Source organism: Hippichthys cyanospilos, chromosome 13, assembly GCF_059441005.1.
Source record: "Hippichthys cyanospilos isolate Australia breed blue-spotted pipefish chromosome 13, RoL_Hcya_1.0, whole genome shotgun sequence".
Classification (NCBI taxonomy): domain Eukaryota; kingdom Metazoa; phylum Chordata; class Actinopteri; order Syngnathiformes; family Syngnathidae; genus Hippichthys; species Hippichthys cyanospilos.
The window spans coordinates 3125229-3149404 of record NC_142381.1 but is presented as its reverse complement, the minus strand read 5'-3'; the positions used below and the strand labels follow the sequence as shown (position 1 = coordinate 3149404).

The 24176-nt window shown below is 42.5% G+C and overlaps 2 protein-coding genes across 5 annotated transcripts in view; one reads left to right on the top strand and one right to left on the bottom strand.

The window, feature by feature from the left end:
• The first annotated feature begins 377 nt into the window (after positions 1 to 377).
• phox2bb (paired like homeobox 2Bb) lies at positions 378 to 5745 on the top strand. Its single transcript, XM_088431698.1, has 3 exons — positions 378 to 891; positions 2242 to 2429; positions 3557 to 5745. The coding sequence occupies exons 1-3, from the start codon at positions 651 to 653 to the stop codon at positions 4010 to 4012; spliced, it is 885 nt and encodes a 294-aa protein (XP_088287824.1). The 5' UTR covers positions 378 to 650; the 3' UTR covers positions 4013 to 5745.
• An 870-nt stretch (positions 5746 to 6615) lies between these two features.
• The window catches only part of LOC148413451 (LIM and calponin homology domains-containing protein 1-like), a 42069-nt gene continuing 24508 nt past the window's right edge, over positions 6616 to 24176 (bottom strand). Inside the window, exons 8-27 of one of the 4 annotated variants that reach the window (XM_088430929.1) lie at positions 22960 to 23218; positions 20323 to 20340; positions 19967 to 20099; positions 19675 to 19832; positions 18322 to 18793; positions 16469 to 16723; positions 16210 to 16318; positions 15831 to 15895; positions 15683 to 15758; positions 15536 to 15604; positions 15319 to 15347; positions 13900 to 14013; positions 13032 to 13124; positions 11813 to 11950; positions 11572 to 11666; positions 11294 to 11416; positions 10333 to 10410; positions 10026 to 10134; positions 9859 to 9961; positions 6616 to 9016 (exon numbers count right to left, since the gene is read on the bottom strand). In XM_088430929.1, the coding sequence (XP_088287055.1) occupies positions 8991 to 9016; positions 9859 to 9961; positions 10026 to 10134; positions 10333 to 10410; positions 11294 to 11416; positions 11572 to 11666; positions 11813 to 11950; positions 13032 to 13124; positions 13900 to 14013; positions 15319 to 15347; positions 15536 to 15604; positions 15683 to 15758; positions 15831 to 15895; positions 16210 to 16318; positions 16469 to 16723; positions 18322 to 18793; positions 19675 to 19832; positions 19967 to 20099; positions 20323 to 20340; positions 22960 to 23218 (2522 nt within the window). In that variant the 3' untranslated portion in view covers positions 6616 to 8990. The remainder of the gene's footprint in view (positions 9017 to 9858; positions 9962 to 10025; positions 10135 to 10332; positions 10411 to 11293; positions 11417 to 11571; positions 11667 to 11812; positions 11951 to 13031; positions 13125 to 13899; positions 14014 to 15318; positions 15348 to 15535; positions 15605 to 15682; positions 15759 to 15830; positions 15896 to 16209; positions 16319 to 16468; positions 16724 to 18321; positions 18794 to 19674; positions 19833 to 19966; positions 20100 to 20322; positions 20341 to 22959; positions 23219 to 24176) is intronic. The other 3 variants (XM_088430931.1, XM_088430932.1, XM_088430930.1) reach the window with 3 other exon arrangements.

The following is a 24176-nucleotide window of genomic DNA, read 5'->3' as shown; positions in this document are numbered from 1 at the left end:
CGCCGGCAGGCCGCGCGGCGTCTTGTCCGGCCGCACTTTTAAAAGCCGGGAGCGAGCAAATCGCATCAGGGAGAATCGTCACCCAACTTTCATTATTTCCAAGTGCTGTGATCGAATTAAAGGGCAAGAGGAGGGCTGCGGCTCTCCTTCTCTGCTGCCGCGGCGGCGCTATTAAATTCTAATTAGAGATGTGCTGGGAGAGGGGGCGGGGCTGCGTGCGGAGGGGAGGGGATGGGGGGGAGGGGGGGGTCAATGATGCTGCGGCTCGGCCGGACGACGGGCCCAATGGACTGATGACTTATTGTCATGTAAAGCAGGGAGGCGGCAGTGGCAGCGGCGCGAGGGGAGAAAGGAGGAGAAGGAGGAGAAGAAGGAGAAGAAGGAGGCTCCGAGCCTTTTTGCTTGCTTTTCAAGCTCGATATGCTCTGGAGACCTCCGGCGAGGCGGCTCTTCGGGGGCTTTTCACAAAACGCGCCTGGCCCGCTATAAAGGAGGCCACTTCTGGAGCGGCCGCCGAGCAGTCAACATCGAACCCAGACCAACCTCCACAAAACAAAAAAAAAAAACAAAAACAAAAACAATCCAAAAACCCTCGAAAAAAAATCCATCCTCCTCCTCGGGGATCCTCGCCTTTTCTCGCGCCTTCCCAAATGTATAAAATGGAGTATTCTTACCTCAACTCGTCCGCCTACGAGTCGTGCATGGCCGGCATGGACACGTCGAGCCTGGCGTCGGCCTACGCGGACTTCAGCTCGTGCAGCCAGGCCAGCGGCTTCCAGTACAACCCCATCCGGACCAGCTTCGGGGCCGGCGGCGGGTGCCCGTCGCTGGCGCCGGGCTCCTGCAGCCTGGGCACGCTCCGGGACCACCAGAGCGGCCCCTACGCGGCAGGTACCCCTTTGCCTACGCAAATGACGGAATTTCTCGCTTTTGCTGCATGCGCGGCGCCTAATTCGGTTAGGCGCGTGTGACAGCCGAAAGCCTCCGACAGAATTAGCCGATTTGCCGCCCTAATGTGTTTACTTTGCGATGAGACGAATAATTAGATAAGCAAAGAGCAAAACTCATTATTGGCGCGCAAATTGGGACTTACAGTATAGGCGCTCGCAGGGGCGACGACTTATGACAACTTGAGAGGATTTGCGAGTGGCGAGGGGACTTTTTGTTTTGGGTTTTTTGGGGGGGTGGGTAGGTTCGAAGATCGCACTTGAACTAAACGATAACCAGATCGCAGCAAAAGTAACAATCGATCGTGGACACCGGAATCATTTTGGGTCTCAACATTTAAACGGAATTCCGCTCGGTTGCACTTGATTGCAATTGACACATTACACTCGATTTTACAGGATTTTTTGAACGCAACTTCCGCATTTGACACAACAGTATTTTGGGATTACTTCACTGTCTATCCCCTCCCCCCCAAGCAACCGGGATAAACATTAAAAAGTTCGCATGCATAACAGGACACATTCGAACCAAATGGTAATCGGATCAGACGACAATCACATTTCTCGATCGGAAATATCACCTGAGACATTTCTTGCATTTTGACGCACTCATTTTGCGCACAACTCACGAATTTGACACAGATTTATGGAATTGTGTTACTATGCACGATTGAAAAATTCGCAAGCAAGGATAATCGGAAGCAAGATTGGAGTAAAGACATGTAGCCAAACAGGAACTATTAATAATGTTGAATATTGATCCCGCTTCTGACGAACTGGATTATAATGAACAAAACCATCTGAAGATGATTACACGCAATTTCACGATGATTTTTGCATATTTGACAGATTTATGAAAACATCGATTTGTAAACAATACGCAGGTTTTTACGCACAGAAACCGGGACGATTAGAAAAATTCCCTTACGTGGATGATAACCAGATGCAGATTTGAATTGATGATCGTAGTAGTAAAAGCGGAAATAAACGTGAGTTAGGACGATTAATAATTTCAGGAGACGAGAGTTAAACGAATTCGGCTTGTGACGCATTTGATTACAAATGAGATCAGCTGAGGTGATGACGCGCATTTTACCTGCGCTTTTCGCGCAATTGCTTTTTAGATATTAGTACATTTACGACTAAAATTTCAGTGAAAACAAAAATTAAACTTGGGAACTACATTTGGAATACAATTCGACGGAAAATGTTAAAATATTAACTTTATTGACAACCATGAGCGAATTAAGTCCGCCAAGTTTTGGCTGACTGCAACTGACGTCATTTCCGGTAGTGCCCTACAAGCTGTTTACGGATCACGGCGGCCTGAACGAGAAGCGCAAGCAGAGGCGAATCCGGACCACCTTCACCAGCGCGCAGCTCAAGGAGCTGGAGCGGGTCTTCGCCGAGACCCACTACCCGGATATCTACACGCGCGAGGAGCTGGCGCTCAAGATCGACCTGACCGAAGCCAGGGTGCAGGTAAAAAAAAAAAAAAAAAGTCAAAGACTGTCATTCGCATCCAACTTGTTCAAATTGCGCATATTTCGCGCAGCATTTAATTTGGTTGGAAGTCAATAATGCAATGCAAAAAAAGAATTAAAACCTGTGCAAGGATACAGAAATACAAAAAAATGACAAAAAACATGAAATATTGTGATAGAAACAATACGGTTTTGTTTGATTTGATTCACTGAACGCAGCAAGACAAAAGGCGAAAACAAAAGGAAATAAATGAAAACGAAAATGAAAGAAACAAAGATTATCATAGTTCAATATTTTACGTGTGAAAAATGACTAATAATAACGGCTGGTTGGCTGAATTTCTGGGTTAAATAAATAACGCAAACGTTGCATTAGCCAAATTTTTTGGCCCATGCAATTTTATTTTATTTAATCTTGTTGTTTTAATATATAAAAGGAGCGGACCCAAACTTAAAAAATAAAAGCTTCAGATCGAGAGCCTGCTGGTCCAAATAAATCAATTAGTTTTTGTTGTTTGTATACAAAAATTGACCCCATCAATTTTTGGTCAACTATTTAAAAAATGTATGCAAAAATATCAAACAAATGAAACAAAAAAAAAAGAAAAGATACGATTAGTCTGTTTTCTGTGTTCCCTGACCCAAAATTACCCAATTAACATATTTGCACGTTTTTTTGTTTTCACACAAAACATCCTTCACAATTGGGTCATTTTACGGAAAAGTGTTTTAAAAGATATGTGCAAAAATAAAACTCAAATAAAATGAACACCGAAAAAACGTTTTGTACAAAACAAGAAAGCTCAAGTACTGGACTGGTCCAAGTTGGACCCAATTGTTTTAAAAGTGTATGTCAATTTCTATACGTGGAAAACAAAGAACGAGTCACTAAATTGAAGAGCAGCGAGGCCTTTCTTTCTTTCAGTAGCACATTACCAATAAAAAAATATTTTTTAAACAATTGAACGAAAACAATAAAAGAGATACACAAACATGCTGCATTTACATATTTTAAATAACTCTGGGATTAATTTGGAACGTGTACCTAAAAAAACGACACCGCAGTCTATATTTTTCGAGGTTCGGGCATTAATTTCTAACGAAGGCTTTCGGCGTTTTTTCAAGGTTTGGTTCCAGAACCGCCGGGCCAAGTTCCGCAAGCAGGAGCGCGCGGCCGCAGCGGCGGCGGCCGCCGCCAAGTCCAATTCGGGCAAGAAGTCGGACCCGCGGGACGACGACAGCAAAGACGCCAAATCCACCGACCCGGACAGCACCGGGGGCCCCAACCCGGTGCCCACCTCCAACTGCGGGGGCCCCAGCCCCGCCGGCGTGCAGGTGAACGGCGGCAACGGCAACGGCGGACAGGCGGACGCCGCCAAGGGCGCCGTGGTCTCGTCCGGAATGGGGGTGGGCGTGGGGGTGGGCGTGGGCGTGACGGCGCCGAGCCAAGGCTGGGCCGCGGCCCCGGGGACCATCGGCTCCATCCCGGACTCGCTGGGCGGGCCCTTCGCCAGCGTGCTCTCGTCCTTGCAGAGACAGAACGGAGCCAAAGCCGCCTTGGTAAAAAGCGGCATGTTCTAATGGGCCGCGGACGGACTGCTGGACATTTGGACCGCCCGACCCGCCTTTGTTTCGTCTCCCTCTTGTGTGGCATTTGCTCGCTAATAATAATTTAAAAAAAAAAAAAAAAAAGCAGTTTCTTGGCACCTTCAAAGAAGAAGCTGCCTTGAGAAAACACGGACTGTGGGAGACTATTAGGCCAAAATTGTCAACTACCTATGCTACCAAATTCCTGCATTTATTTGAGATACGAGTTTTTTCATATGCGGACAACCGCATAATCTTACCATCTTGCTTTTTAATCCCCGATGCGGCAGACCGAATATTTCCCAGTATTTTTCAGCGATTCGACTGACCATGCTACCAAATCCCTGCATTTGAGATACGAGTTTGGACTCTAGTCGCCCAATATGTGGCCAGTCGCATAGTTTTATCAACTTGCATTATTATGCGCCTGACTATTTTTGCCAAAATTGGCAATTTTGGAGGGATTCAACTGACGAATACCAAATTCCTATGATTTTTTTGAGATAAGAGTTTTGGTTCGAAGCGTAATCGCCCAATATGTGGCTGGCCGCATTTTATATTAGAAAAATTGTTCATTTTTGACGGACTACACTAGCAAATTCCTGCATTTGAGATACTGTAGTTGTTCAATATGTGGCCACATAGCTTTCACATTCATTTAGGCTAATTTAGACTTTTGAAAACAAATTCTCAACCATGCAAAGGACCGCTTAGGATTTTCGAACATTTGCAAAAAATACCACCCAAAAAGTTATTTTTTTTTTTTTTTTTTAAGGGAATAAAGACTATGCAGGTGATCACATGATCTTATCTCAAATCTGCATTTTATTTCGGGTAAAATTTGAGAAATCTGTACAGCCACATAGTTTAAAGATGCACTTCCTGGTTTGGATTTTTGTAGAATTTTTTTTGGCCATGCAGAAATCCGCATAGTTTTATCCAGCATTTGCATTTAATCCCCGATTTAATTTGAACAGGATTAACTGGTCTAAAGTGTATCAAAAGCCGCAATTCTACAGTATCTAGTTTCGATTTCATTTATTTTTTTTTTTAGATTCGACTATGCGGATAGATGCATAGCTTTCACCATTTTGGTTTTATTTTGGTGAGTTTTTCGATCAAAGCGGGATATGCGGCAAATCACAATACGTTCAATTTGAAATGATTTCGGGCGGATTTGAGAGATCGGACTATGCGGACGACACTTATCAGTCCGCAGAACTTTATAAAAATGCATTCATGTGGGTGAGATTTTATTTCTTTCTGGGCTCAACCTGAATATGCGGATGCTCAATTTTGGATTATTTCCATTGCCCCCCCCCCCCTATAAGAAAAAGGCACAATTAAAGGAAACCCCCCCCCCCCCCCTCCAACGGACATGAATCTACGTTTCGTGCGTCTTTCTACCGCAGTGTGTTTGTGGCTCCAATTGTATAGTGTTAATACGTATTCTCGTCTTCGATAGTTGCCTCATAGACATGTATAGTCTTCATTTTAAGTCGGATTCCCGAAGAATTTATTTTTTGGTCAAAAAGGGAATGTATGCAAAATGTTGTATTTATTTGGATATAATTTGCATGTCTTTTTTTTTTTATTTCCCACTTTGTTGTGAGCGTTCTTGTCTGGAAGGTTATTTATATGTTAGGTACTGGATGCTTATATTTAAGAAGGGAATATTTCTACGTGTGCACATAGTTTTTTTTTTCCAAGGCATTGAGATGGTTGTTGATGATACAAAAAAATAATAATTATAGCAAAAAGAAAGTTTTTGTGGTCGGATTTTGTCTGTTTGAAATGTGAAAAATTGTGATTGGAAGCTAATCTCAGGGGCGGAGCTATATGGTGGCAAGGGGTGGCACCCCCCCCCCCCCCCCCCCCCCCAAGTTATTTCTACAAAATACATGTGTAAATGTACTAAAAAAAAAATTAAACCCCATACACCCTTGGAAGCAATATTGAAATGGTAAACAGGTGGAAATTGCTCGTTTGGAGGCAATTATTTTAAAAAATGTAAAGTTTTAGCTTGATTTCAAGCTGAAATGTTGAATGGTGCATCACAGGAATTTAAAAAGGCTAAAAAAAATCTGCAAAAAAAAACATTCACAAGTTAACGTTTTATATCATACATGCAAATGACCTGAGATTTGATTTACTGAGGAAGGAAAAACCTGTTTAATAATTATACATTTTTATATAATAAAATATGTAAAAAAATAATGAAGGGAGGAAAAAGCCTGTTTATTATTTCTACATTTTTATACAATTAATGAAAAATAAGTACAAAAAAGGGAGATAAACGCATGTAATTATTTTACCTTTTTAAACAATGATTTAAAAAGTTAAAAAGACGGAAAAAAACTAAATAAAAATATTAAAATAATAAAAAAAAAATCAAATAATTATTCTACATTTCCATACTCTAAGGAATTAAACTAAAAAAAAAGAATACTGTTTAATTATTCTACATTTTACACAAGAAATTTAATACAAAAATCATTATCCATGCACAAAATATGATAAACATAAAAAGAGATCCTTACCTGAAAAAACAGCATGCATTCTCAAAAAAAAAAAAAAAAATTACAGTAAACTCGGAATGTTTTTTTTTTAAAATTTATTTATAAACATAGTCATTGCATTGACACAGTAAATGAATACATCAAAATGTGCTGATAGTGTTCAAGTGACTATTACAATAAATACGCCAGAAAAAAAAAAGAAGCGGAGGAATACTGAGAGAGGGAAAAAAAAAAAAAAAAAAAAAATCTATGCTGGACAAGGCTGCCTATTGCTTTGATTTTTACATGTCATTTTTTTTGTACATCTTTTGGTTTTAGGCTTAAACGTGCATTTTCTTTCCAACTCGCTGATGCAAACAAAGCAAAAAGAAAAAGTTGGCGTCCGTTGGACGGACCTTTCGCTCAGAGCCCCTTAGTTACCGTTGCTAAGGCCGGAAAGATTTACGCGCAATCGAATAGCATCATTTAGTTTGCGCTTTTCTGGTCCATTTTTTCTGTTGTATTTAACTTGGTGGTAAATACGAAAGGGTTCAAATTTTAGCTTAGCTTAGCATAGCTTCCTTGAGTTTGCATTTTTCTCGAAACCACGCGGCTGAGTTTTTAATTTCGATTTTTGAGGGAATCGCTTCGATCTCCCGTGCCGCGCCGTGATTGGCCGCTCGATGTTCCTGAAGGGGCGTGGTTTAAGCGAAAGGTCAATCGTCTCTCCTGTTCAAAAAAAAAAAAAAAGGACAAGCGCACCCAATCACTGCAAAACTCACTGAGACGGCAAAGAAGGAGTTTGGAGGGCGATGACGTTTTTTCACCTTCAAGTGAAATAAAAACAAAGCGCCGTCATCCATTTTGTTTTTTTTTGTTCCTAAGGCACGTGAAATTAGCGAGTCGGGTTATTGCCCTGCTGAATTACATTCAAAGCGTGTGTGTCAGTGGAAGCCTGCTGGATTATTGGGATCAAAGTTCGGAAGAATGTTCCTCGACGTACGATGGATTCGGTGGTGACGTTTGCCTTGGCGGAGGTCCGGCGTTGCGCGTGGAGAAGCTTAATTTGCATATCTTATTTCGTCCGGTTTCGGCAGTGACATAAAATGGACGCCGTTTGGCGGAAAATAAGCCCGTATAATGCAATTAACTCATTCAATGCCAATGACGTATTTTCTCGTTTATTTTTACTCAAAGTCCAGACATTCATTTCCAGGTACTTGTTTTTTGTTTAAAATACTAAAGTAATCGCTTACTTGAGACACTAAAAGTTCTAAGGTAATTTATTGCAATCCATACTTAAGCACTTAAGTAATGTAGTTACTAAAAGCACTAAAGTAATTGATTACTTTAGGAATGACGGTACTAAAGTATTCAGTTACCTTAGGTATTTAAATAAGTAATCAATTGCTTTAGTTATTCATATACTAAAGTAATCAATACTCCAGTACTTAAGTGATCCATTACTTCAGAAATTTAAGTACTAAAGACATTGATTACTTTAGTACTAAAGTACTCAAATGATTGATTACTTTAGGTATGACGGTACTAAAGTATTCAGTTACTTTAGGTATTTAACTAATAAAGTAATCAATTGCTTTAGTTATTTATATAGTAAATGATTTTTTTTAGCTACTCCAGTACTTAAGTGATTGATTATTTCAGGTATTTAAGTACTAAAGACATTGATTACTTTAGTACTGAAGTACTCAAGTGATTAATCGCTTTAGGTATTTAAGTACTAATGTATTCGATTGCTTTAGTTATTTATATAGTAATCGATTTTTTAGCTACTCCAGTACTTAAGTGATTGATTACTTCAACTATTTAAGTACTAAAGACATTGATTACTTTAGTACTGAAGTACTCAAGTGATTAATCGCTTTAGGTATTTAAGTACTAAAGTATTTGATTACTTCCAACATTACAATACGAAAGTGATTCATTATTTTAGGTATTTAATATCAATTAATTAATCAATAATTAATTAATCAATCACCTTAGAACATAAAGTAATCAACTACATGAGTACTTTAGTAAAGTCATGAATTTAATGTATGAAGTGATTGGTAACTTTAGTTACCAAAAGTAATCTAATACTTTAGTTCTTCATTCATTTAGTAGCAGCCATTAATAAACATGTGGATGAAACAAACAAAATATATGTATATAAATAAGCATCTGGGATTTAATGTCTGGATTCTTAATTAAAAAAAAAATAAAATAAAAATGTGTTTGGCATTCAATGAGTTAACGTATATGTGAATGAACTCTGCTTGATGGAAGCGAAAGGTGCTTCAAATTGATTGTGCTTCATAAAAATGGAAAATATGAGCGAGTGATGGTTATTACGGTTGAAACTGCGGTCAAAAAAAAAAAAAAAAAAAAGATACTGTATATGGATGATAGCTCTGGAGCTTGCGCGGGAGAGGGCGGGGTTTGGCAAGTGATGGCCTTCAACTTGATCGGAGGCGTCACAAGGTGGTCGGTTGGCCGGCCGCTTGAGGGGAGAACGAGAGTCGTAAACGTTTCAGCGCAGGTGAGACAAAATACAAAACAAAACAAACAAAAACGGCAAGGAAAATGATCAAGCGATTGTCAAAGTGTGGCGTGGTATGAGGGCTCCCTCTAGTGGAGAGACCTGAAATCTATGGGCCTCTTATGCCCATTACATTAATATGACATTGAAATAAATCGTTCTGAGATGATAGGCCAAACGCACTTTTGCATATTGTGGAAAAAGAGAGCTCAAATTGAACCTAGGATAAGCAAGGAATTATTGACGACATTTTCAATCATCCTTATGGCATGGATTTTGCTTTATGATCTTTTATAAACAAGCCTCCAAAGGTTTGTGTGGTTTCATTCAAGTAAATTATATTTTCGGTCAATTATAAAGACTATGAAAAAAGCCGCATAGCTTCATCTACTTTGAGCTTTTCTAGTTTCGTTTTTTTGCAGTATGGATTTGGCTTCAATATCCTTCCGAGACCTAGCCTGTTCATTTGTCCCCACTGCTATGTCCATTTTGTCTCACCGAGACAGCGAAATTACCACTCGTGTCCATTTTGGACACGATGTTCTCCAAAGAGGACGCTAGGATTCGGTAGTGTAGCTTCAATGAGTCAAAAGATAGGGAGCAAAAACAAACGTCCACAATAATGGACGCACATGAATAGGCCGGGTCTATAAGAGGGATTACTTCAAAGATTATTTTATATCAGGGGTGTCAAACTCATTTGTATTCAACATTCTCTTATATTTAACATTAGCTCAGAATTTTACGGAGAAAATGTGGAGATGTGCGATGCGGGTGGGCGATATCGGGAGGGGGCAACTCACAGCGGGAGCGAATGTAGCACTGGTGGCAGTTGAGGAGGCCGCTCCGGATCCGCACGTCGGTGCCCGTGGACGTGTCTCCTAAGTGGCCCTTGCACACGCCGCACTGACCGCAACGATGCGTTTCGTTAACTCCTCCCACAGAGGCTTCAAACGTCGTCACGGCTAACCTTAAAGCAGTCGATGTGAAAGTAGAGGCTGAGGGTCTCGATGATCATGGCGGCCCCCTTGCCCAGCGGCTGCCCGCAGCTGGAGCACAGCTTCTTGCCGCTGACGGACCTGCGCCGCAACAACGAGCGTAAAAACAAACGCGGCTCGAAAGCGCGGACAAAAGTATGGGGACACTCTTAAGCCTACGGGAAATGAAAATGGACGATCAGGCACTGGAGCCATGCGGCACGTGTCCCAATACTTTTGACGTTCTTCTCGCAACATACGGCGTGGATGCGAGGGGCAAAACGGCGGCGATGAGGATACCTGTTGGGGGGTGTGTCGATAGAAGGTGGAGGGCGCTTGGGTGGGCTGCGGCCCGCGATATTAGCGCTGGGCCCGCTCCTGGAAAACGGACACATTTTTGCGGGATTTGACTGCTAGCTTTGAGTAGGGCAGGCGTGGGCAAACTACGGCCCGGGGGCCATTTGCGGCCGGCACGCCGAAATTCAATAAGGATTATGAATAACCCTGTTGTAATGCTATCGTTCATTTTCTAATGAAATCAAAGCAAACATTGTCTAGATATCCCACATTTTTGAGGTGGATTATCTATTATTATTATCAAAACGCTCTGGTCGAATTTTACAACTCTTTGCAGCCCTCGCATTAAAAAGTTTTCCCACTCTTGGACTAATGTTTATTTGGATTTTTGGAGGGATTTAAAAGACTATGCAGTTTGCTGAATATCTTAATCCAGAGCCTGCTGTAACATGATAATAACGATGATGTGGATGATAATCTATGACATGAGCGACATACTGCAGCAATGTAAAAACATCTTGTTTTCCTGGCATGCACAGGAAGACAAGGGGTTGGCGCCACCTGCTGGGCCACCAACGCAACTGAAAGACTGCGGTTCAAAAAAAAAAACAAGACCTTAAACGGACAGCGTGTAAGATTTAGACCGTTTTTCATTAAAAAGGAATAAATTGAATGATTGTAAATTCCAAAAGCTTCCAAATAAATGCGTTTTTAATGGCCAACAGTATGTTTTAAATATAATCATAGGTCTAGTTATCATTAAATTATGTTACATGGGGGGTGGTGCTTCTTCGTAGGCGGCCATGTTTGTTATAGCTACGCACAATGTTAAATGCAGCACCCGTCCGTAGTGAAAAACGGCCTAAATCTTACGCACTATCCCTTTAAATGTGCAAGTCGTTGCGCACAGCCGTTGAAATGGTTACACTTCACCATCCGCAGATAAAAACATGCATCCGCTCACTTGCGATCTCCCGCAGGCCGGGCCAGCTTGTCGGCGTCTTGCCGTTTCTTGACCGGCGCCGTCTTGCCCGCCGTTTGGTGAAGCTTCTGCCCATTCTGCAAGCAGCTACTCTGACTCGTCGTGCTGAATACGGCACAAGCAAAAGACAGCATCGTAGTTTGATATTTAGGGGGTAAAGAAAATAAACGGTCCTTAAGAAATCGATTTCTGACGTCTATAGCCGTCAATGGCAGCGAACGAAGTTATTCCTGGGCATGTGCGTTGGTGCGCGGACAAACCTCTTGGCTGTTTTGAAGCTGTCGTCGGCGGTGCTGATGTCGCTGGTGCGGTCGTTCTCTCGCAGCCTACGCTCCACGTTCTCTCCGCTTTCCTTCTGCGTTTGCCAATAAGAAACAAACACTTAGCTATTATACTGTGAATACGCACGGTGACTCAGAACGTTTTCATTTCTCCGCTGTAACGTGTCCTCAAACGCGCTACTTTTAGTAAAGAAAGAAAAAAATCAACACGTTTGTTCACCAGATGTCTTTCCAGTCGTTCCTGTTTGCGCTCCCAGTCGGCAAGCGAGCGCACGATGGTGTCTCGACCGTCGGAAGGCGGTGAGGCGGACGATTGCGGAGTCAGGGGTGTGACCGTCTCTTCTAGGATTCGACGTTCCTGACGCGATAATAAAATGTTCCGCTCAATTAAAATAATGAACCACTTCTGCTCATGTAAAAACTCATGAGACACACAACCATTTGTTTACAGATAAAAAATGGCAGCTAGCCTGTTTTTGTTTGGCAAAAAATTGACCACTGGCCAATAGGAGCTAGCGTGACGCTAACGTAGCAATATTCTTCAGTCAGTGCTGCTTATTTTAATATCGTATTTGCTGCTTATTTTACTATCGTATTTACCGCACAATAAGGTGCACCGAAATATAGGGCACACCTTCAATATTCTAAAACTGTTTTATACATAAGGCGCACCCTAATAACTATGAAATAAAATTTGTAAAAAAAATTAACCATGTAAACACTACCAAGAAATAAAGCGGAATTCAACAATAGGAGCTAGCTTGACGCTAACGTAGCAATATTCTTCACTCAGTGTTGCTTATTTTAATATCGTATTTACCGCACAATAAGGCGCGCCGAATTATAGGGCACACCTTCAATATTCTAAAACTGTTTTAATACATAAGGCGCACCCTAATAACTATGAAATGAAATTTGTAAAAAAATTAACCTTGTATACACTACCAAGAAATAAAGCGGAATTCAACAATAGGAGCTAGCTTGACGCTAACGTAGCAATATTCTTCACTCAGTGTTGCTTATTTTAATATCGTATTTACCGCACAATAAGGCGTGCCGAATTAAAGGGCACGCCTTCAATATTCTAAAACTGTTTTAATACATAAGGCGCACCCTAATAACTATGAAATGAAATTTGTAAAAAAATTAACCTTGTATACACTACCAAGAAATAAAGCGGAATTCAACAATAGGAGCTAGCTTGACGCTAACGTAGCAATATTCTTCACTCAGTGTTGCTTATTTTAATATCGTATTTACTGCACAATAAGGCGTGCCGAATTAAAGGGCACGCCTTCAATATTCTAAAAACTGTTTTAATATATAAGGCGCACCCTAATAACTACAAAATAAAATTAACCTTGTAGACTACCAGGAGCTAAAACTAAAAAGCCACGAGTCATTCTGAGGTGTTAAAAAAAAAAAAAAGGTGCTCCCACCTCCTCATGGTAGCGCTTTTCCTCCTGGGCAATCTCCCTCTGGGCCTTCTCCCATTCCTCCTTCAGCTTCTCCTGCTCTCGCTGGTACTTATCCTGCGTTACCACGGCAACGTAACACAAGCATATACACACACGGGAAGAAAACGCAACGTCAGAGGCATGTCAAAACGGAAATATTGATGGACATTGGAAAAGGGGGCAAGGGTCGGACATGCGAAGGAGCTTCCGATGTCTGCCTTTTACAAAGATGATAGTGTTTGTGTATTCATGAAATTAAATTTAACCCATTCACTTCCATATGACGTCTATAGCCGTCAATGTCTGCGAATGACCGCAGGATGAATTATGATCTTACTATTGACTTTTTTTTTTTAAATTCAGACTCACATTGGAAGCCATGACAGAATGACAGCAGGACATTTAACAACAGACCAAAACACAACCATCACACACATCCGTCTAGAGGTCAGAAGGCTCTCATTGGAGGAGGATGGGGGCATTTGGGCAGCAGCGTCCCTCCTGCACAAACGAGGACTAAGCTCCTTGCGTTGCACAAGGTCGCCCTCAGGTGGTGGCAGCGGGACACGAGCGGATGTTAAAAGCCTGATTCTATTTTTTAAAAATGGCTGCAAAGCTTTCAAAACAATCAGCGATGGGATGCGGTTAATTAGCTTCGATGCATAGCGCGTTGTATAAGCAGCGTTGGGCAAACAAATGAATAATCAAAATAACGATTGGTTTGAATTCAAATACATTTTTTGTCATTATAAATCTATGCGTTGCATAAAATAATTCTGAAAATGAACTGTGCGGCAATGGCGGAGGCGGCCTCATGCGGCGAGCTTTGCCTGGCGAGCTCTCCGTGTACCTGCAGCAGGCGCTCCTGCTCTTGCTGCCACCTTTCCTGACGCGTTCGCTCCTCGTCCGGGTCCCAGGACCGGCGGTCGTCCCGCCTGGCCCGAGGCGACGCCGGCACTGAAACCTGACCGGATGCCCCCCCCGCCGCCCCAACCCCGTCAACAACACGTGCACCCACAAAAAAAAAAAAAAAAAAAACAAAGCACGGAAATAGTCATGCGCACGTGGGGGACTCGCAAATGAGCAGGAAAAACACGCACGCGGAGGGAAAAAAAAATGGAGGGGAGAAGACAGATAGTTGGTCTACCACAACAGCGCTAGTCCAATGCTAGCCAATCCACTCCTACTGAAGGAGAAAGACAGAGAAGGACAGAAGGTGACTAGAGGTGGGATGAAGTTCTCGTATGTGCAAATCGCAAGTAAACTCAACCACGTTAAGTGGAACGTGGATTTATTTATTTTTTTTACCAATAATCCAGGAAGGTTAACATTTATATGTACACGTGACGTTTTAGTAAGCAACAATTTGCCAACGAAATTAGCATTAACGCACTAGCGATTATCATTTAAAAAAAAAACAAGCTACCGTTTAGTTTCCTACAGAAACGTTATATGTATTGTACACACGTCCTTGAAGTCGCAAAGCTTCAAAAATGTTTCCTGAGAAAACCTCAGAGTGCTTCCTGTTCTTCACCTTCTTAATGAACAAGCTAGCCACGTTTTGTGCTTGACTGCCCCCTACAGGATAAAACTGAAAGAGCTAAAACAGAGCCACAATGTTTGCAGTCACAGGTTATATTCTCGGAAAATCAAAGTGGTTTTTGGGAAGTTCTTTCCATTATTTTAGGAAGCTCCTTGTGCTAATACTGTCATTCATGAACGTGCTTTTAAGCACGCAAACAGCATCAGCCATTCGGCCACTAGGTGGCGCACACAAATATTGAACCATTAGACAAGTCGAGACAGTCTTTGCATCTTTTTTCCCCCCTAAATATTGCTTTGGTATGCCTTTGCCACTTTGCATACGTAATGAAGCATTGCTTTATTTCTGTCAATTTTTGATCCCAAACTTGCGATTTCCCGGTTTTGGAGGGAATCTTTCTCCGTTGCAGACCCTGCGTACGTCTGCAAACACGCAGCAGCACAAACATGGTTCCGGCAGAGCTTCCAGCTGGGTATTTTTCGTCGACCAATTAAGTCGACTGACCCGACTTGGTCGCCATTTTTCCCCAGTTTTAAAGTTAAGTCTGAAATTGTAGAAAAACTCTTAGCTCTAAATTTCAAGCACGTCAAATAATCACTTAAACGAGTGACTTAAAGGTCAAGCCATTAACTCTTGCTTATGAAAATAGAAGCTTCTAATGATGCAGTCAGGACATGTTGGCGGTATAGATTGTTTAAAAACAAAAAAACATAAGATTGTACTCACGTTTCTGTTTTGATCCTTGTCCCCCTTATCTGTGGAATGTTAATATACATTAACAATGTAACAAATATTATTTATGAAAAGATTATAGATTTGAATGTCATAAAGCAATATGTATTATTCCCTAATACCCATTCACTGCCAGCCCAGTAAAAGGATCTTTGACGACAATACTCGTCAATGGCAGCGAACGAGTGAAGGTCCAGAAGAGGACAATTACCTGCAAAGAATTCCAGGCGTAAATTTGGGTTGCTGCTTGTCCGTGGAGAGCCGCTACTGTTTTTAAAACCTATGTGGGACAAAGTGGTTTAAGTGGACACATGCGGTGACAGCGACTAGTTTAGTTTATATGCGAGTGTGAGGTCACCTTCTGTTTTTGTAGTTGGCGGTTCCAGACCCAAACAAAGGACCTCATCTTTCTTCTGGTGAGCGTCTATGTTTGTCTACAGATTTCACAAGATTATTAATAGGATGGACAGAGGACATGTTGAATCAGGAAGATTTTATTGCCTTACCACTGGAGTTGCAAAGTCTGTGCCGCGCTCTGATTTACATGGTGGTACAGTTTCCTGTTTGGCTTCTGCAAAGACATTTATTGTGTTAGGCTATTTCTCCGCTACATGCAACATATGCAATGGTTTGTCTTTTCACTCATTGGAACACCATTACTAAGTCCCAGTGTCCTTGCTAGAGGACACCTTGAACCTGGCCTTTTCTAAAGATATCTCATGTGATTTGGTGGAACGCAATTAACTAAGACAAATTGGACCCAATCGTGGAGACAAATAAATAGGCTGGGTCTCGGGAGGATATTTACTTATATAGAATATGTCTGCATTATGACAGATTTACAAGTGTCCAGATGGAGGCAGCAGAGCAGCGCGTGACTCAGACCTGCAGATGTTTGGAGGTGTGATGCTGATTCACACTTTTTTTCCACTGGAGCAGCTGCTGGCTGGCATCCACTTTTCAGCCCAAAGCTCTCCTCAGGCTTCTGTAATTCCTAAAAAATAACAAAGAAACATCAATTATATTCACCTGTTGTAGTTCACATTGAATATCTTCCAGCCAAATGGATCTAAATTTACACGCGTTAGATTTGAAAACATCTGGCAGTGAGTAGGTTAATAAAGGTCAGCGGATATAGTTTTACCACTGGCAGGGAAGTGGGCCTGCTGGGTGGAGTTGAACACACAGCGACTTCCTTATCCTGGATGTCAGTTGAAGCCGCCTCGGTCTTGATGGACTCCAGATTTCCTTCTGCCGCGAAAGGTTCCAGGTTGTAGGTTGTGGTTTTGGGCGAGGAGGACGGTAAGAAAACGGGAGAGTCGTCCCTTTCTTGGCTCTCGGGCGTGGCGGGGGAATCGCCGGCCCCCACGTCGCCGTTGACCGGCAGCAAAGAATCACCCTAAAACAACAGAGGGACACTGTTGACGGATGGAATACCATTGCTTTGTTGTCATAACAACTGCACAAATACGAGGCAATGATAATAATAAACAGGCTCAAACTGTCCTAAACAGGGTCGAACTGTCCAAGACAAACACAAAAACAATAACAAACAGCCGCAGTTCTGCACTCCGAGACCTAAGTTTTTTATTTTTCAGGTTACAAAGTGGAATACTAAGTTTTTTGGTCTCCTCTTTTTGGCATTTTCCCCGCTTTATGACAACAACAACTGTCATGACGTGCGGAGTTGGCTGTGTTTATGTTGTTTTGCCTCCCTCTTCAGGTGCTTTAAGGCAATGCTTTTATTTTTCGCTTGCGTCACACTGCCTGCGCTGCGTCACTAAGATGCTAGTCTGCTATTGGTCGGCGTCACGGTGTCACTTAGATGCCGATATGCTAAAGACTTGATCTCGTGTGAGTGCTTACCATATCGTATTTACTGTGCATTTTTAGTGCTTATTTCAAACTTTAGGCTAGGCTCGGCTAACCCTCGCTAGGGATTATGGCCGTCAATCGTTCAAGCCAACGTCACTCAAAGGTAAATAACATTTATACATATTTTTATTCATGATATCTAATTGTATACATGCATATTATTTATAAGTAGCACTTACTATACTATTTAGTTCGCAATTTTTAATATACTGTTTATATATACAATTTTGATGTTTTTACCCGGGGTTTCAACGATCCCAACCCCGGAAGGGATTAATCTCCTCTAGTGGAGGTTCGCTGTATCTGGGATTGAATGTCTGGACTCTTAAAAAAAAATGTGAAAATAAGTCCAGGGCACTGAATGAGTTAAACAGTGTTTCCAAGAGGGTCCTAATGAGAGCTACAACTGAAACGAATCTGCCGCCGCTAAAACCCCACTTGTGGCTTCATTTGTGCTTGGCCGGCGTACGATTAGCTTATGCATGCAGACTTTAGCGACAGGCGGGCCCCGGAGACAAAGAGGCGCTGGTAATATATGTGTGAGGAGGCTCCTTGTGAACTTCTCAGTGCGTACCCCCCCCCCACCTCTCCTATATACCTCCACCTTCTCATCCGTCTCCAAGCAGCTTGTGTGGGCCGTCTTTGTGCGCCGGGGAGCCCACTCCACATTGAGAGGGCCTTTCTCCGGCAACTTCTTAAGTCAATAGGGAACACAGGGTTCCTTTCAAAGTGGGACTGGGACGTCTGACAAGACATTCCAGAGAAGCCCTTGGCGACATTTAGCTTGGTGGCGACGAGCGGGGACTAACGTTGATAGCTCGAAAATTTGATCCTCCTTTTTCTTGGATAAAGTTCAACATTTTGGACACACTTTTTTTTTAACTGAATCAAACATTTAATTGTCTGTTGGGTTTATTACTTTTATTAAAACCGATTAAAAGCCTAATCATCCGGAATGACAGAAATTTTGGGGGTCCATATCACCTAGCCCTATTATTAGTACTGCGCAATGGAACTCAAAATTTGACAGAAATTTTAAGATTCATAAAATGTTTTGTTACTGTTTTACACCCCCCTCCCCCCCCCCAAAAAAAAAAAATAGCAACATGGCGTCAAACTGACCTTATTGGGCCAGGGTTCCGGCGTTGCGGGCCAGGACTGGACGTAAGGCTTCAGCATCAACAAAGGCAGCGGCTTGGCGGACAGCGCCCGGTCGGACGGCGGCTCGGATGAGCGCGAGCGGACCGGCGGCTTTTGCGAGTCTCTGGGCCACTCGTCGATTCGCGCTTCCACCTTGGACGTAAACCTGGGGGCGAGGGCCGGGGCCGACTGTTGCCGCAGATACTTCAGAGGCCCGTCGGGGTCGGCGTCCGACGGCTCGGAAGAGGTGGGCGAGGGCGAGAGGGATATGGGGAAGCCCGAGAAGGACGGGTCGGCCGAGATGCTGCGGTCCAGGACTTTGGGCAGCTGCAGGCGCTCCATAACCGTTTCGCTGAGGGAGAAGCGCTGCGCGTAACGTTGGAGGATGGAGGCCGCCTCCTCGGGGGTTTTGGCTCTCCGGTAAGCTGCCCGCAGCTCCTCCTCGCGACGTTCCCTGCGGGGACCAAGAATGGAGCCGTCTTCAAACTTGACTATTGCATTCTAATGCTGTATTTGAAAATATTCTCTAAAATGACAAAAACATCATTCTTTCATCTTGGTGTTCAAAGTAACATTAATTAGCTAGCTGTTAGCTACAATAGCTTCACTACTTCCCTTCATCAGACAGATTAACTCAAATGCACCTCAGAAAATAAAAGTGACATAAAGCTCCTTTTGTTCACAAAATGTTGGTGGAATGTTGTCCTATTAAACCAAATGAAATGTTGGCTAGCTAAAAGCTAATTTGCAGTCTGTAGTTTACACATTACACAGGAAATCCTCATAAGTCTTTTCACAAAATTTTCTAACAAATATTACCAGGATTTTAAGCGAGCTAGAAGCTAGCATAACTCAACATCTTCACCCATTGCCCCTTTTTGACAAAAACTGGAAAAATATTTACTTAAAGGCGAAGTCAAATCAAAATATTATGTGAGCCCACGTGTCTAAACTGTATATTTTGCTCAGGTCATGACCAAGAACGGCGACTTGTTAATGTCACATGACCAAACTCAGAAAACAGGTGATCTGTGATTTGTTGTAATCTTAGCAAATATGATCTCACTTGCAGTTGACCGCAAGCATCAAAAATGGCCGCCCCCTCAGATAGATAAGAAAGGTAATTGTACTGTAATATTCTGTGGTTAGCACATCCGCCTCACAGGGCAGGGACCCGAGTTCAACTGCACCTCCCTCCTTCCTGTGTGGAGTTTGCATGCTCTCCCCGAGCCTGCATGGGTTCCCTCTGGCCACTTCGGCTTCCTCCCACCCCCCCCCCCAAAATTTTATATATATATATATATATATATATATATATTAGAGTGTTGGACCTACTTGTCCTCCACAATCTCCCTGTAGGTCTTGATGCTCCTTCTCCTCTGCGAGATGTACTCTCCTCCAGTCATCAGCTGCAACATCAACTTCCTCTCTTCCTCCTTCTTGATGAGATCCTGGGAAATGCTTCGCCGCCGATTTTTCCAGCGGGCCAGATCCTGCCGCACACAAACGCTCATTTCTATTCAAGCCGTGACGCCTCATTCCGCTCTATGACTAAAGACCACGCGTCCTTATTCGTAAAGCATTAAAAAGCTCAGTAGATAAAAAAAAACTGAGCGAAATGGCTTACGTCCTGCCATTGGCTGTCCTCGTCCTTCATCTGGTTGTACTGATTGTGCATCAGCTCATGGCGCACGTGACTGTGCGGCGGCAAGATGTTGGTGCCGTCGTCCTCTCTGCGCATGTCGATCATGCTCACACTCCTGCGGGACACATAAGAGAAAAAAAAGACTCAAAAATAATGCGGGATGAAAAATGAGAATATTACACAAGGTCAATAGTAAAGATATTTCTATTTATCTTGAGATGCAAAATTTTCAAGGGGAGAAAACTGCTAATTTACTATCGACACTGTCATCAACGCTTGGATGTGTTACAGAGATAAAACTGGCAGGCGGATTTTCTCACGGAATTTGGATGACTTACTGTTGGTCATGTGACACGCTGGCAGGACGCAAGACAGCATGGAGAGACAAACAAACAGACAAACACAAATAAACAACAGACAAACACAAATGTGGATAACTCAATGTCTACCGGGCTCAAAAATGGCTGGCGTTTCATTTTGGGGGCTGAATGATGTTGCGCCAAATATTCACAAGGGGGCAGTCTTATCCACAAACGCTATCTGCTCCAGTTTCAAAGTTAAAGTTTTAAAGTCTCTGGAGGTGCCTGCCCAGAAGTATCACATCAAATCTGCAGCGCTAGCTCAAATTAGCGTGAGCTTCCAGCATGACAACGTGGACACACTCACTTATTTTGTGAGCATAAACCTTTTCGGAGAGATGGGAGGCCGGGAGGGTGAAAGTGCTCAGCCAACGGGTGTGATCAAGGTCAGCAAAGGAAACACAGCTCATTTCCGTGCAGGGAGGGTCCCGTGTTCCCATTTTTGTTTGTACCAGTCATAGCCTGTTAGGCTGTCATTAACAGAGCATTACTGCATGTATAGATTCGTATCATAAGAGTATAATGAACGTAAAGTTAAAAATCAAATAAGACTATTGTAGCGTTGCTGTGGCATAACCTTTTCAGCAATAGATATCTGAACACAAACGGTGGAGCAACACAAACCGATCTAACAATATTCAGACATGCAGGAATCACGCAGAATTTTGACACCGCAAAATTGGGTAATTAATATGACAACACAGTTGTACATATGGAGAAAGTATGAGCCAAAACACAGTTCCTATACATGAAATGAGAGAAATGTGGCTGTGTCCAATAGTGAAACAAAAAGTCACGTTATTGCTATTAAGACATAACGTGATAGGCCGATATTTGGCATTGTGAACACAAACGGTGGAGCAACACAGAGGGATCTCGCAATAATATTCAAAGACATGCAGTATATGGACAGTTTATGGAGTATGCAAACAGTATATGGAGCAGGGTCTGTTTTGTGTGTGTGTTTGTGTGAAACGCCCGCTTGATCTTTTTTTTGTGCGAAATTAAAACAAGTGCAACTTTCGTTTAATATTTGTTCTTTTGAAATTTTGGATACTTTTATTTCGTGTACTGTTAATAACATGGATACCAATCGTTTTGATCTTTAATTTAACTATTTACGGGCATCCTGATGATGGCGGTGAACAGGAAGTCAAACTGCAGTGGCACTTTCAAACCATCTGCATATTTTTAAAACTGAAAAAAAAAAAAAAAACATAACACTTTCATTAAACTGTACATCATTTTGTCCTTTGTAATAAGCCAAGCGGGCTCCCCACGCAGCGCCGCTTGAAAATGACAGGCGTATGCTTGATGTGATACAAATGCCTTTGGCAGCGCTAACGTACACACGCCGCAGCCCGCCGCTCATTTCAAAGGAACACATCCAGGACGCCGTTTAGCCAAGCCGCAGATGAGTTTCCAACTCCCTTGAAACGATGACGACAAGCAATCCGGACCATCTGTTCCGCAGACAGCGCCGGGAGAAACGGGGGAGGCGGCGTGGAACCGCTGGCGATTTTCAATCGCAGTGCTAATAACGAGCCGCCGACGGTCACGGGGTGGAAAAACATCGAAAAATGGATTTGCGTCATTGGGACGTGTGTGTGGTTTTGCGTATTTCTACAAATAGTGTTCGGACATGTTTATTTACTCAACCGCAGATGAGGGAGAGACCTGGACCATATTTTGGTGGGAGTAGTGTCTACTAATTTCTTAGAATTGAATAAAATGTAACTACAGTTTTTGTTTGGGTTCAATGGACATTGTCTGCTGCCCAGCCACCAGGGGGCAGCATAATAAACGGAGCCGGTCAATTCTCCTATATAAGTCATATTAGTTTTTTTTATTGCTATCTACATGTGTTGCTCCACCGTTTCTAGTCAAATAAATGGGAGTATGATACTGCAACACTGATGCTGTTCAATAGCCTGTCACTGGGTTGCATTGCTTATTAGCGATAAGCTAATTAGTTAGCTTCACTGAAACTAATGTTTTTTTCTTAAACAAAAATTGTAGGTTTTTTTTGTAACCCGTTTTTTTGTTACTTCCTCATATTGCACCACTGTAGTCGAAATGTTAAGTATACCACAAAGTGTTTCACTTTCATTTTACAACATTTCTGTGAAATAATGTTGACTAAATTTCGCTGACTTTGCCGTATCATTTCAATATGCATCCTTCAAACCAAATTACTTTCCTGTTAGCCAAATCTTAGGTGGGGAATGTGAAAGCAATTCAGGGGGTAAAGTGAGATTTTAACAGGGTTCGTGGTACGTGCCAATACAATTTAGTGCTTTGTAATGATGTAACTGGGAAAGTACATGTGTCTTTTCAAATTAAGAGCAAATTAATTGGAACCTGAAGTAACAAGTTTTATACAGATGTGCGTTTCCACTAGGAACACATTTTTTGGAAGATAAAATAAAACAGACAATGTAATATCTAAAGTAAATTAAATTAGACACGAATAGAACAGTTTTCGGTTTCAGTGACTTTTTTTTGTCAAAGTATTGACCTTTTTGAGAATTCTGATTTCAGAAAATGAGAGATGAACCTTAACTGGTTCATGACATCACTAGAGACGGTCCCAAAAGTTTGTGATGCAGAACTCACCTCAGCGGTCTGTCTCCCCCTACTGGCGATGTGGTCATACTCCAGCTTTTGCGTTCTCCGTCGTCCTTGTCGTTTTTCTTCTTGCGTAGCGGCGTGGGTACGTAGCCGCTCTGGTTGCACTTGTTGGGCAGGTACTGGTTGAAGGGCATGGCGGTGCGCGGCTCGCTCAGAGAGGTGCGCCGGGCTAGCATGTCGTCCTTATGGATATCCGGTGTCCTGCGGTACGGCTGGCCGTCCGACTCTGAGTCGCTGCCGCGGCCTTGTAGGGAGGGAGAAGACGACAAGTCAGGAGAAATGGTGGAAATTAAGTTGGAACGGTGCATTGAAGCGACACAAGCACTTACTGCAAAACAAGTGTTATTGCTCAAGGCTAGCATAAACCATCAGAATTTTCTCATACATTTTTGATGAGGACTTTCTAAGTGCTACTGCGCGGGTTTTTCCAAGTTTCGCCAAACGCCTCAAAAGGAGGGACAGATAAAAGGGAAACATTCTTTCTCTTAGTGCACAAAATACTTTGGGTCTGTGTCCTAGCTGCTAATCTACTGCAAAACTTACAAAATCAAGTAAATCGTCTGTTGGCTGCTTATCTCAGGAAAGGCCACTACATAAACAAGATAGAGGGCATCCATAGCTCCAACTTACTTACTTCCAACTTACTTACTAGCTAAATAACTGAGCTAGCTAGCTGGCTAGCTAGCAAGCATTCTATTCGGAGGATAACCCGTGTCAGTAACAAAGTTTTAAATCCATAATATGAAATCAATCGAGTGGCTCAAATAACTACAGAAAAGGCCACTATATAAACAAGATAGAGCGCATTGATAGCTCCAACTTACTTTCAGCTTACTTACTAGCTAAATAACTGAGCGAGCTAGCTGGCTAGCTAGCAAGCTATCTGTTCAAAGGACAACCTGTGTCAATAACAAAGTTTTAAATCCATAATATGAAATCAAACACACAAACTGTTTGAAAGTGAACCTGTAAGTTTTTTCTTTTAACTGAAGCCTTAACAAATTGTTTTATACGATTGAATTACGAATGTGTTTGTGGTTCATCAGAGCATTGCAGGCATGACTGCATTTATCATGAAGCATCTTCAACATGGCTCCTCGTTCAATTCCCGGGGTGACCAGCTGGCTCCTTTCCATTGAAGGTGGGCGCACGCAGGTCGGCCTGCCACGCGTCGGCGGAGTGAGCGAGCGCAACAAAACAAC

Bases quoted from the DNA above. Each gene is read 5' to 3' on its own strand.
- phox2bb (XM_088431698.1), top strand. From the start codon at position 651: ATGTATAAAATGGAGTATTCTTACCTCAACTCGTCCGCCTACGAGTCG. The intron at 892-2,241 runs GTACCCCTTTGC...CATTTCCGGTAG, and splicing joins GAGCGGCCCCTACGCGGCAG to TGCCCTACAAGCTGTTTACG. The intron at 2,430-3,556 runs GTAAAAAAAAAA...CGTTTTTTCAAG, and splicing joins TGACCGAAGCCAGGGTGCAG to GTTTGGTTCCAGAACCGCCG.